Raw genomic sequence first — 11697 nt, 5'->3', positions numbered from 1 at the left:
AGGCTTACCTGTAGGTAAAGTGGTCTGTATGGGTTTACAACCAGGACTGGTAAACTTTTTGTTTTTGGAATGTATATTTTTTTGTGTCTTCTGTAGCACAAACGTTTGTATTTATACACATAATATAAATATATAATAACACTGAGTGAGAGGAGTACAAATATTTAGCTCCCTGGGAAGTCTACTGAGATGACCTAACTGGTAGCCCAGTACATGCAGACACCTCAGGGGTCCCACCAGGGAGGAGCCAGGAGATGGCACGTCTAGAGGGATGCCAGGGATGCAACAATGGTACCCTGAGCAATGGCTTTGATTTTTTTTTGTTAAACAATGGCCTGAAAATGTTAGATGTCCTTCTTTCCAGCATGACATGTAGGATGTGATGTCTGTGTGCAGCCCTCATGCATTAAAGGATCGCCTCAGAGAAAGGAGGCTGGAGAAGAAAAGGCGGACCTGCCAAGTCAGGGAGGGGAGAGGAAGAGCTGTCTTCCCAATCCCTACAATGCACAGTCACTCCCATCTCCCATCTGTACGGTGCACATTGTAGCACGGTTCCAGGCAGACGGTTCCAGGCAGACGGTGCAGGATGATGATGGTGTCCGAGTCCCCGGGAAGTGTCCCCGCCGGTAATAGGAAGAACATGGGGCTCTCCTTGCTGGAAGCGGCTCGGTCCCGCTATGAGAGCCTTCAGATCTCTGATGACCTTTTTGGGGAGTCAGGAGAAGACAGCAGCGGTAACCCCTTTTATAGTACCTCTCCAGACTCCCGTTCTTCCAGCAAAGGCGGCTCCTCTGAGGATGAGGATGGAGGATGTGGAGAGGAGGACCCACCTAGCTTCATAGAAGGGGACGTGGACAACAAGACATCTTCTGGATTGTTGGCTCATCCAACCAACTTGACATCCAGGCCGGAGGCATCTGATGTGAAATTGGGCAAACACAACCTATCCCAAGGAAGGAACCGACCGAAGAGGAAAGGGAAAGCTGAAGATGGGCACGAGATACCTGCTGCTGCCAAGGCTGACGATGAAGGTGAATGGGGTGAGAAGACACAAGCAAGGCTTGGAGAAGACCTGAAGGAGGAGGAGGAGGAGGGATGGTCACACACCCTTCAAGATGTGTCCTCCCCTGGCTTCAAGGAGACAAGCGGTAGGAAATCGCCTGCAGATAATGCTAAGTATCCACATCATACCTTGTACTACTTGTGTAGAGGGAGCATCAAACAAGCTCACTTGGGATTTTCATCCCTGCTTGCTTCCAATAATAATCATGTTATAATGCTTATTCTAGTAGGGTGTGCTACAAGTATATGCTTGCTGCTTGTACTCATTTCTACTGAAATGCAATCTTTCACCTGTTGATCTATAAGACTTTGTGCTGTAAAGATAAACACATAACTGCCCGAGGGCTCTGTCTCCCAATACGCCAGCCTCTGCCAACCCTTTTACCCCAGGGGAACCTTTGAAATCATTTCCAGTCTCCTGGAACTCCTGATAAACTTAAAGGGCTTGTAAAGGTATGTTTTAATTTTCTAAATGGGTTACTTTAAAGCGGGGGCTCACCCTAAAATACAACTTTCTACCATGCCATTCAGCATACTAGCGTGAGCTACAGTATGCCTTTATTTTATTTTTTTGCGCTGTACTCACTGTTTAATCGATTCGTTTTGTTTCAGACTCCCCGCGGGGAGTAGGCGTTCCTATGAAGAGGGGAACATGATTTACGGCCGGCTATGGCGCGTCACGCTTCCCGAAAATAGCCGGAGTAGGACTCGGCTCTTCAGGAGCTGACTGCGCAGGCGCCGTGAAGAGCAAAGTCCTATTTCGGCTATTTTCGGGAAGCGTGACGCGCCATAGCCGGCCGTAAATCATGTTCCCCTCTTCATAGGAACGCCTACTCCCCGCGGGGAGTCTGAAACTTAACTAACGGATTAAACTGTGAGTACAGCTAAAAAAAATAAAATAAAGGCATACTGTAGCTCACGCTAGTATGCTGGATGGCATGGTAAGCTAGTGCATTGTTGTTTCACTTACCTTTTCCTTCCATTTCCCTTCTAAATGATTTTTTTCTTTCTCTGAATTTCTCACTTCGTGTTTCTCCTCAGTAAGCTTGCCCCCATGTTCTGGCTGGGGGTTAGTCAGCTAGAACAGCATACTGAGGAGGAACAGGAAGTGAGAAATTCAGACAAAAAAAAACATTTAGAAGGGAAATGGAAGGAAAAGGTAAGTGAACCAACAATGCACTAGCTTAAAGGAACCTATTTAGAAAATAAAAAAAACATTTTTACAACCCCTTTAATCTATTGGGTCAGTGAAAAGAATATCCCCCCACACACACTTACAGTGTTGGTTAGAATTCCACCTTCACAAGAAAAAAAATCATTGGGGTCAGAGGTGGGCCCAATGCAAAAGTTGACCTGGCCCCTGGGCTGTTCTCACTCTGTGCTCCTCTCCACTCAGGAAATGGCTCACAGCTTGTCCCCAGCCAATGAGAACAAAGGGGTGTGAACCATGGAAGGCAAAGTGGAAGCCCAGTACTGGAGGCTGGCTGTGGGGCCCTTGGGCAGATTGGAGCTGGACTTTGTGGAGGATATGATAATATGACAGGGAGGCTGCAGGGGCCCCCTGGAGCTAAAGGTCGGGTTGCGATTGTGACCCCTGCAACCTCTTATGCTACGCCCATGATTGGGCGCCATGTAGGTACCAGATAAGAGGTCAATAAGCCTCAGCTCAAAGAGCCCCTAGCAACTCTGGATGGACCCTGGCTAAGAATGGCAGCTATAGACCAACCTACACAAGATTAGTGTTTTGCGCTAAAAATACAATAACTTTATTTTTCTTTATATCCTAAAATATTGCATGCATTAAGGTATAAAAAGCTTCTGGTGCAGCCCCCCTTATACTTATCTGAGCCCCATCTCGATCCAGTGATGTGCATAAGAGAAGTGGCTCTCTGGGGTCTCTCTCTCTTCATTGGCTCATACAGCAGCAGGTCAATCACAGCCAGTGAGCCAATGAGGAGAGTGCGGGGCAAGCCCAGCTGCGCTCCATGTGTGAATAGGCAATGTCCATTCACTGGAGTGACTCCGGAGCGATCCTGCTCTAAGTGCTCCCATAGCAAGAGGCCTGCTATTGGGGGCACTCCATGGGGGGGAGGAGCCATTGCACAAAGCAGGTAAGTAGGACATGTTTGTTATTTTTGTAAAAAAAAATCTTGCGTTTAGAAACACTTTAATGTATGGTCTTCTGTATATGTGGGCATGTTTGGTACTGGCTTCTTTGACAAAAGTCGTTTGAAAATGTTTCTTTTGGCAAGCGGAAGGAGGGGCTGGAGGGTGCCAACAGGGCAACCTACCGATTGAATTTCAGTCGTTTCAGCAGGAATTGGTTAAAGTCTATGACCCTCTTTAGGTTGAGAACACCCATTGACTGTACAGTACTGTAGCTATGGAGCAGTGTTATCCCCCAAGTATGAAATATACTTATAACTGTAGAACACCTTCCCCTCCTCATCTACATAGCATATGGCAGAGATGGAAACTAAATGGCGGACACATCGGACACTTTTGACATATTTTTGGGACCATTGTCATTTTTACAGCGTTCAGTGCTATAAAAATGCACTGATTTCTGTGAAAATGACACTGGCAGTGAAGGGATTAACCACTAGGTGGCGCTGAAGGGGTTAAGTGTTTCCTAGGGAGTGCAGGGGGGATAGGCTACGTGTGACACGACACTGATCACCGCTTCCGATTACAAGAAGCTGTGATCAGTGTCCTTGTCACCAGGAAGAATGGGGAAGTGCTTGTTTACATCAGCATTTCCCCCTTCTTCCTTACCGTGACATCGAGTCCGTGGGATCCGTGGTCGGGCTCGCGGCGGGCGCACGAGCACGTCCACAATGCCGATTCTTAAAGGGGCCGTATATATACGTCCTTCTGTCTGCCCGTGTCATTCTGCTGACGTATATAGTCGTGCGCTGGTCAGGAAGCAGTTAAAGACCCATTCACACTGGCAACTGTGCGATTCACATGCAGTTCAGTGCAGTGCAATTTCAGCCCATTAAAATTGCACCGCAGATCACCACATCTCACCAAAAGTAGTGCATGCACTATCTTTAGAAACACTGTGACTGGATGGTCTGGTATGTTTGTGCCATGCGATCCAGTGAGGGAAAACCTACTGCATTTGTAACCTGTGTTTGGGGTGTCGTTAACCTTGTACTGACACCTGATGTAGATAGAAAAGGCAGTGCGATTTGGAATGTTGTGCGAGAAACTGGCGTGGAACGCCGGTTTCCTGCATGGCATTCTAGTGTAAACACTTTTAGGGCTCGTTCACACTTGCCGTCGAAGGGCCGTAAAAGCCCATGCTTGAGCCACATTTTTACCACTCCCTCTTTAGCTGCCAGGAGTGTACACATGCAGCCACAATGCTTTGAATTGCCAAGGGCAACCCATTTACGTGAATTGCACTGCTCTGCATGTGGACATAAAAAATGTTTCATTTTTGTTTAGTTGCGACAACGGTACGATATATATAGAAGATTCGACATGACAGTGACAATAGTGATCTGTGTCTATCAAACCTGCGGTTGAATGTGTCTAACCTAACTCTATTATTCCGAGATTATTCTACATAGAGAGAAAAGATTTGACGAAGCAGCTAAAAACATACGATCACCACGAGCGGACATTTATGGTCAAATGCTCCTCCCATAGGCTAACAAAGAATTCTAATGTTGGTTGACTAGCATAGGTGTGCGCAGCCTATAGCATTAGGGTGTGCACCCCAAAGCTCAAAAACACACTACTGATCACTCACTGTGTTAATTTAGAAAAGGAAGGGGTCGGTAAATTACATATTTACTGACCCCTTTACCCCCTTTTCCAATACCATCCCCCTGTGTGTGCCCACAGCAGCCAGTGGGAGAGGAGAGGAGTAAAGCTGGCAGCACTGTGGGGGAAATGGAGCAGGGCAATAGGAGGAATCTGTGCTGCACACCTATGGGCACACCTGGCACACTCTGTGCGCACGCCTATGTTGACTAGTAATAATAATTTATAAATATAATTATTACTAGTGTCATACAACATTAGAATTCTACTATAGCGTGTTTTTGGAACATTGGACCGGAAATGTGCGATTGCGGCGTTGTACAGTTGAGCTGCTCCGTCGATTCTTCTTAGAACATTCGACGGACCATAAGCCTTCAATGACAGATTGACCGTAAATTAATTCGGATTTTTGGACGAATGCATTTTTTAACAAAACAAAATAAATAAAAACGAATTTCGAAGTAACTAAATACATTTTATTTTTCAGGCGAAAACGAAATTCCGGAACAAAATATTTCAGTGTACACAGATTTCAAGGGGTTAAAGCAAGAGGTGGGGAGGTGATACAATACCTCCTGACTACCTGTGAAATGTTTTTTGAAGAACAATATGAATGCTGATTGCTCTTCAGAGACTAAAGCAAGTGTGAATGATCCTTAACCACTTAGCCCCCGGACCATATTGCTGCCCAAAGACCAGAGCACTTTTTGCGATTCGGGACTGCGTCGCTTTAACTGACAATTGCGCGGTCGTGCGACGTGGCTCCCAAACAAAATTGGCGTCCTTTTTTTCCCACAAATAGAGCTTTCTTTTGGTGGTATTTGATCACCTCTGCGGTTTTTATTTTTTGCACTATAAACAAAAATAGAGCGACAATTTTGAAAAAAAATCATATTTTTTACTTTTTGCTGTAATAAATATCCCCTAAAAATATATAAAAAAACATATTTTTTCCTCAGTTTAGGACAATACGTATTATTCTACATATTTTTCATAAAAAAAAATCGCAATAAGCGTTTATTGATTGGTTTGCGCAAAAGTAATAGCGTTTACAAAATAGGGGGTATTTTTATGTCATTTTTATTAATATATTTTTTTTTACTAATATTGGCGGCGATCAGCGATTTTTTTCGGTACTGCGACATTATGGCGGACACTTCGGACACTTTTGACACATTTTTGGGACCATTGGCATTTTTATAGCGATCAGTGTTATAAAAATGCATTGGATTACTATAAAAATGCCACTGGCAGTGAAGGGGTTAACACTAGGGGGCGGGGAAGGGGTTAAGTATGTTCCCTGGGTGTGTTCTTACTGTGGGGGGGGGGGGGGTGGCCTTACTAGGGGAAACACTGATCTTCTGTTCATACATTGTATGAACAGAGGATCAGCATTTCCCCCCCTGACAGGACTGGGAGCTGTGTGTTTACACACACAGCTCCCGGTCCCCGCTCTGTAACGAGCAATCGCAGGTGCCCGGCGGCGATCACGCCCGCTGGGCACCCGCACGGGAGTCACGGACGAGCGGGGGGCACGCACGCGTGCCTCCGGCGGCGCCCAGGAGAGCCGACCTGCCGCCGTAGAATGATGGCGACTGGTCTGCAACTAGTTAAAGTGTCACTAAACTCAGGACCCTGCATTCACTATATCTGGTCTCCCACAGTACACAGAACACAGAAATGCAATTATTTTAGTAAATATAAACTGCTAAATACCTTTTCTCATCAGTAGTTTTGTGACTTCTATCAGTGTTTGGAGCTGGTTAAGCTTGTAGGAGGAGTTTTCATATCCTATGACTGTCCTATAAGGCTGTATGACTCCTGACCCTCTGCCTGTACAGTGCTGATTGGCCCTGTACCGATCACATACAACCTCCCAAAAAAAACAACAACTCTTTAGCAATACACCAAACTGAGCACGTGCAGAGTGCCCCCAGGGCTCTGTACTCTCAGGAGATGGATTGAGGACTGTGGAAGAAGGGGAGGATCAGAGAAGGCAAGATCAAACAGCCTTCATACACAGTGCACAGGATTAACCCCTTAGGTTCCACAGTGAGTATAACAAGCATACTTTACTGCATATACAGACTGATTTTACTGTTGTGGGTTTAGTAACACTTTATTGTTATATTTCAAAGACCAAAAGGAAGCAAAATCATAATGTTCATTGTTTAGGTTTGCACACGCTTTAAATGATTGTGTTTTTAAATGGCAAACTCAGAATTTACATTGTGCTGATTTATATGGTGGTGCTCACCTGTACTGTAGTTACTAGTGCTATGTTTTTGATGCAGCACAGCAAACCAAATTGAGAGTTTGTTATGGCCAGCAGTCCTGATTTATATTAGAGTATGGTTTAGTGGTTTAGCTGTCATTTTGTTACATATTAGATATGGTTGGAAAAAGACACATGTGCATCCTGTCCAACTTGGGTGTTGTGTGTGTGTGTCAGTTTTTCTGAGATTATACAGTACATATCCCTGTATATTGTGGTCACCGTAAAAAACACCTGTCACTTTTTTCCTTTTGTATTGGTTTTGCATTGTATTTGCATTTGTATTGAATTTATATTAGCACCGTGAGACTGTCTTTTTGGCCTGTTTGCTAAAGGAGTATATATGTACACTATATTACCAAAAGTATTGGGACACATGGCATTACACGCACATGAACTTTAATGACATCCTAGGCTTAGTCATTTGAGTTGGCCCACCCTTTGCAGCTATAACAGCTTCAACTCTTCTGAGAAGGCTGTCCACAAGGTTTAGGAGTGTGTCTATGGGAATGTTTAACCATTCTTTTAGAAAAGCATTTGTGAGCTCAAACACCAATGTTGGACTAGAAATCCTGGCTTGCATTCGCTGCTCTAATTTACCCCTAAGGTGTTCTATTGGGTTGAGGTCAGGAGTCTGTGCAGGCCAGTCAAGTTCCTCCACCCCAAATTCGCTCATCCATGTCTTTATGGACCTTGCTTTGTGCACAGGTCCAAATCATTTGGTGGAGGGGGGATTATGGTGTGGGGCAGGGCTCGACAAATCCCGGGCGCCAGGTCGCCATGGCGACTACAAATGGTGTCCTGGCGACTTGGCTTGGAAGGTGGGCAAAAAAATGAGCTGGCGCCATCTGGTGGTGAGCCGTTGGTATTACAAGTTATTACCACCAGATGTGTGAGCTGGCGCCATCTGGTGGTGGGCGTTGGTATTACAAGTTAAGCATTACAAGTTAAACAGCAATTCTAATGTCATTTTTCACTATTTTTCACTATTTTCACTGCCATCTTCTTCCCTCTAATTAGAACCCCCAAACATTATTTATATTTTTTATCCTAACACCCTAGAGAATAAAATGGCGATCGTTGCAATACTTTCTGTCCCGCCGTATTTGCGCAGCGGTCTTACAAGCGCACTTTTTTGGGAAAAAATTACACTTTTTTGTATTAAAAAATAAGACAACAGTAAAGTTATCCCCATTTTTTTTAATATTATGAAAGACAATGTTATGCCGAGTAAATTCATACCCAACATGTCACACTTCAAAATTGCGTTCGCTCGTGGAATGCCGACAAAATTTTACAGGTTGCATGTTTTGAGTTACAGAGGAGGACTAGGGCTAGAATTATTGCTCTCGCTCTACCAATCGCGGAGATACCTCACATGTGTGGTTTGAACACCGTTTACATATGCGGGCGCTGCTCGCGTATGTGTTCGCTTCTGCGTGCAAGCTCGTCGGGACGGGGTACGTTTTCTGGCTCCTAACTTTTTTAGCTGGCTCCTAGATTCCAAGCAAATTTGTCAAACCCTGGTGTGGGGTGGTTTATCAGTGGTTGGACCTGGCCCCTCTGTCCAGTGAAGGGAACTCTTAGGCCCCGTACACACGAGAGGATTATCCTCCGGACCGTTCCAGCGGATAAATCCTCTGGCCGATTTTGATCTGATGGTTGTACTCACCATTGAAATCCGCGCAGAATCCATCCGCGGTGACGTGTCGCGCCGTCGCCGCGATGATGACGCGGCGACGTGCGCAACGCTGGAAGATAAAGACTTCCACGCATGCGTCGAATCATTACGACGCATGCGAGGGAGAGGAGCGGACGGATTGATCCGGTGAGTCTGTACAAACCACCGGATCAATCCGCTGGACAGGATTCCAGCGGATAGATTTCTTAGCATGCTAAGAAATTTATATCCGCTGGAAATTCGTCGGCTGGAATTTTTTCCGCCGATAAATGTCCGCTCGGACGTACACACCACCGGATCTATCCGCTGGAACTGATCCGCGGATCAATTCCAGCAGATAGATCCGGTGGTGTGTACGAGGCCTTAAGGTGTCAGTATACCAAGAGAAATGTGACCCCAGCCTAAAGCCAAAGCTCTTTTTTTAGTTTTGGATATAGTAGGTAACGGTTAAAATCCCTCAAATTTTTTTTATTTATTTTTTTGCCATCTGTGTCCAGTTGGGGAGACATTTCTTTACTTCCTATCTTGTAGACAAATTTATTAGAAGAGAGGAAACATGTTTATATGTTCCCTGATTCCTGCATTTAGGTGTTCCTGCTTTTAGGCACATTTGGTTGCAATTACATGCATTTGGCTCTATTTAGTGTTTCTAATCAGATCCTGGATGCACAGAATTCTGTTTTATTTAAACTGACTGCACCTAAATGCGGGTAAATGCACAGTGTGAATGACAACATTGAGAAACATTAGAAATGCCTTCAAAATTTCTTCTAAAATTGTCCATGGCCCAACAGCAAAAAGAAAAGGAAAAGAAGTTTATACTTACACAAGTGTGGGAAGGCAAGATAGATATTGAAATACTGGAATGCTGTGGTTAGGGGTGGGTGTCACTGTTGGGGGATAAGGGTTCTTGAGGGGGTTAGGGAACTCTGTAGCAAAGTTGGTGGCCCTGTAGGGAAATTAGATGTCTTCAGGGTTCTGGGGTAACTGTGGCGAATGCAGTCTCTGGAGAGGGCTGGATCTCTCCAGGAGGCTTAGAGATTTTCAGGGGTACCATGGGAAACTAGAGGGAACCGCAAAGACTGGGGGAGGGGGGCATTATAGGAAGTTGCGGGCACTGTGGTAGGTTAGAAGGTACTGCAGCTGGTGGGAGGCCCAGGAGGACATAGGCTTTACTTACTTAGTCCCGGTTCACACGGACTCGATTTCATATGCGTTCCAGAATGCATGGAATCGCATGACAAGAGAAATAACATAACTTTCTATGGTGGCCATTCACATGTATGCAGTCTGAATACAATGCGTTTTTGAAAAGGGTCCAGTGCGTGTTTTGGTGCGGTGCGATTTTCATCTTAATAGAGTCTAATGTAAACTGCATAGTAAACGTATAGATGTTCAAAGACTATGCAATACTAGTGCGATTTCTAGTAGGTCTATTGTTTTTCTGAGCTGATTTCCAGAGGGAGAGCGATAGAGAGAATTGCAGCAGTATCCAAATCGCAGTTGAATTGCACCTGAGCCCACATAAAGTCACGCTGGATATCCTTGAAATCGCACCAAAAATGTCAGTTAAAATGCACTGCATAAGTGTGAACTTAGGCTTATTGTTTAGAAGAAAAATGTTCATGTACATACATTTCATAATTTTTTTACCCTGAGGGGGAGCTACGCCCAAAGAGTCTTAGGACCTGAACATTCTAACTTTCTCTTTAACCTTCCTGGCGGTATGATTCTTTCAGAAAAAAGGTGCTGAAAGCGGTACCATTATTTGCAAGGAAATTTGGTGTTTTATACTGTAGGCCTGTAATTCTTAGGAATAACTCACTTAAATCTGACCAAACAGGAGTCTAATAGGCATCCCGGGTATGACATTGTTTTAAAAACAAAATTATAATTTATAATATAATAAATAATTATAAATAATTATAACAAGTAATAATATAATAAAAATTATTCAATAATGTAATCAACTCAAAATCACTGAAATTTGCTCAGTTGCAGAATTGTCGCTGTCATTACTTTTATTTTTTTTATGACGAATTTCCCCACAAATCGCTATCGCACAATTCTGCAAGTGGTTATAATTTATTATCGCTGTTTTCTAGCTGCTCTAAAACCATTTTTGACATAAAAAGACACTTTTGGTTGCTATGGACAATCTACAGTTTGCAGGCAGAAAGAACAGTTTTTATTATATAAAAGTACATGTAGGACACTAGGCAGACCACTAGGGACAAAGGGGGGTGTGTATTTTTTACATACAGTACTGTAATCTATAAGATTACGGTATACTGTATGTAATGTGTTTGTTTACGTTTTTGAATTTGGTGCCGTTCTCTGTTCCCGTGCGTCGTAACGTCGCAGGGAACGGAGATCGGCGGCGCACAGAGGCACTGTGTGAATCGAGCGAGGTCCCGCTCGCTCACACAGCGCGGTGGCATCGCTGGATCCAGGGACAAGGTAAGTAAACCATGCCTGTGGATCCAGCGAGGCGAGCCCGAGTCTGACTCGGGGTTAGCAATCCTAGCACAAAAATCTAACTCTAACTCGGGAATACCGCCAGGGGGGTTAAAGTGGAGGTCCGCCTAAAAAAAAAATATTAAAGACAGCAGCTACAAAAACTGCAGCTGGTGACTTTTAAAAAATGGACACTTACCTGTCCAGCGTGCCCGCGATGTCGGAAGCCAATCAATCGCTCGGCTCTCAGCTGCCCCCACCGCCATCGTGTATTATACAGGTATCTACACCCCCCTGAAAGGTGCCAAATGTGACACCGCAGGGGGGGAGGGTTCCGAAAAGCTGAGGTTTCATTTTTGTGTGGACCTCCGCTTTAAAGCGGTTGTAAACCCGCATGAAAATTTTTTTTTGTTTTCTCCTGTATGGTAAAAGTCATAATGAGCTAATA

At 44.5% G+C, this 11697-nt stretch overlaps 1 protein-coding gene across 1 annotated transcript in view; it reads left to right on the top strand.

Annotated features, from left to right (window-relative positions):
• Window positions 1–275: 275 nt before the first annotated feature.
• PGBD5 (piggyBac transposable element derived 5) overlaps window positions 276–11697 on the top strand; it is a 205417-nt gene continuing 193995 nt past the window's right edge. The window contains exon 1 of the mRNA XM_040350678.1: window positions 276–1148. Within this exon, the coding sequence (XP_040206612.1) occupies window positions 587–1148 (562 nt within the window). The 5' untranslated portion in view covers window positions 276–586. The remainder of the gene's footprint in view (window positions 1149–11697) is intronic.

The sequence above is a fragment of the Rana temporaria genome, chromosome 4 (assembly GCF_905171775.1).
Source record: "Rana temporaria chromosome 4, aRanTem1.1, whole genome shotgun sequence".
NCBI lineage: Eukaryota > Metazoa > Chordata > Amphibia > Anura > Ranidae > Rana > Rana temporaria.
This window is presented reverse-complemented; position numbering and strand designations above follow the sequence as displayed.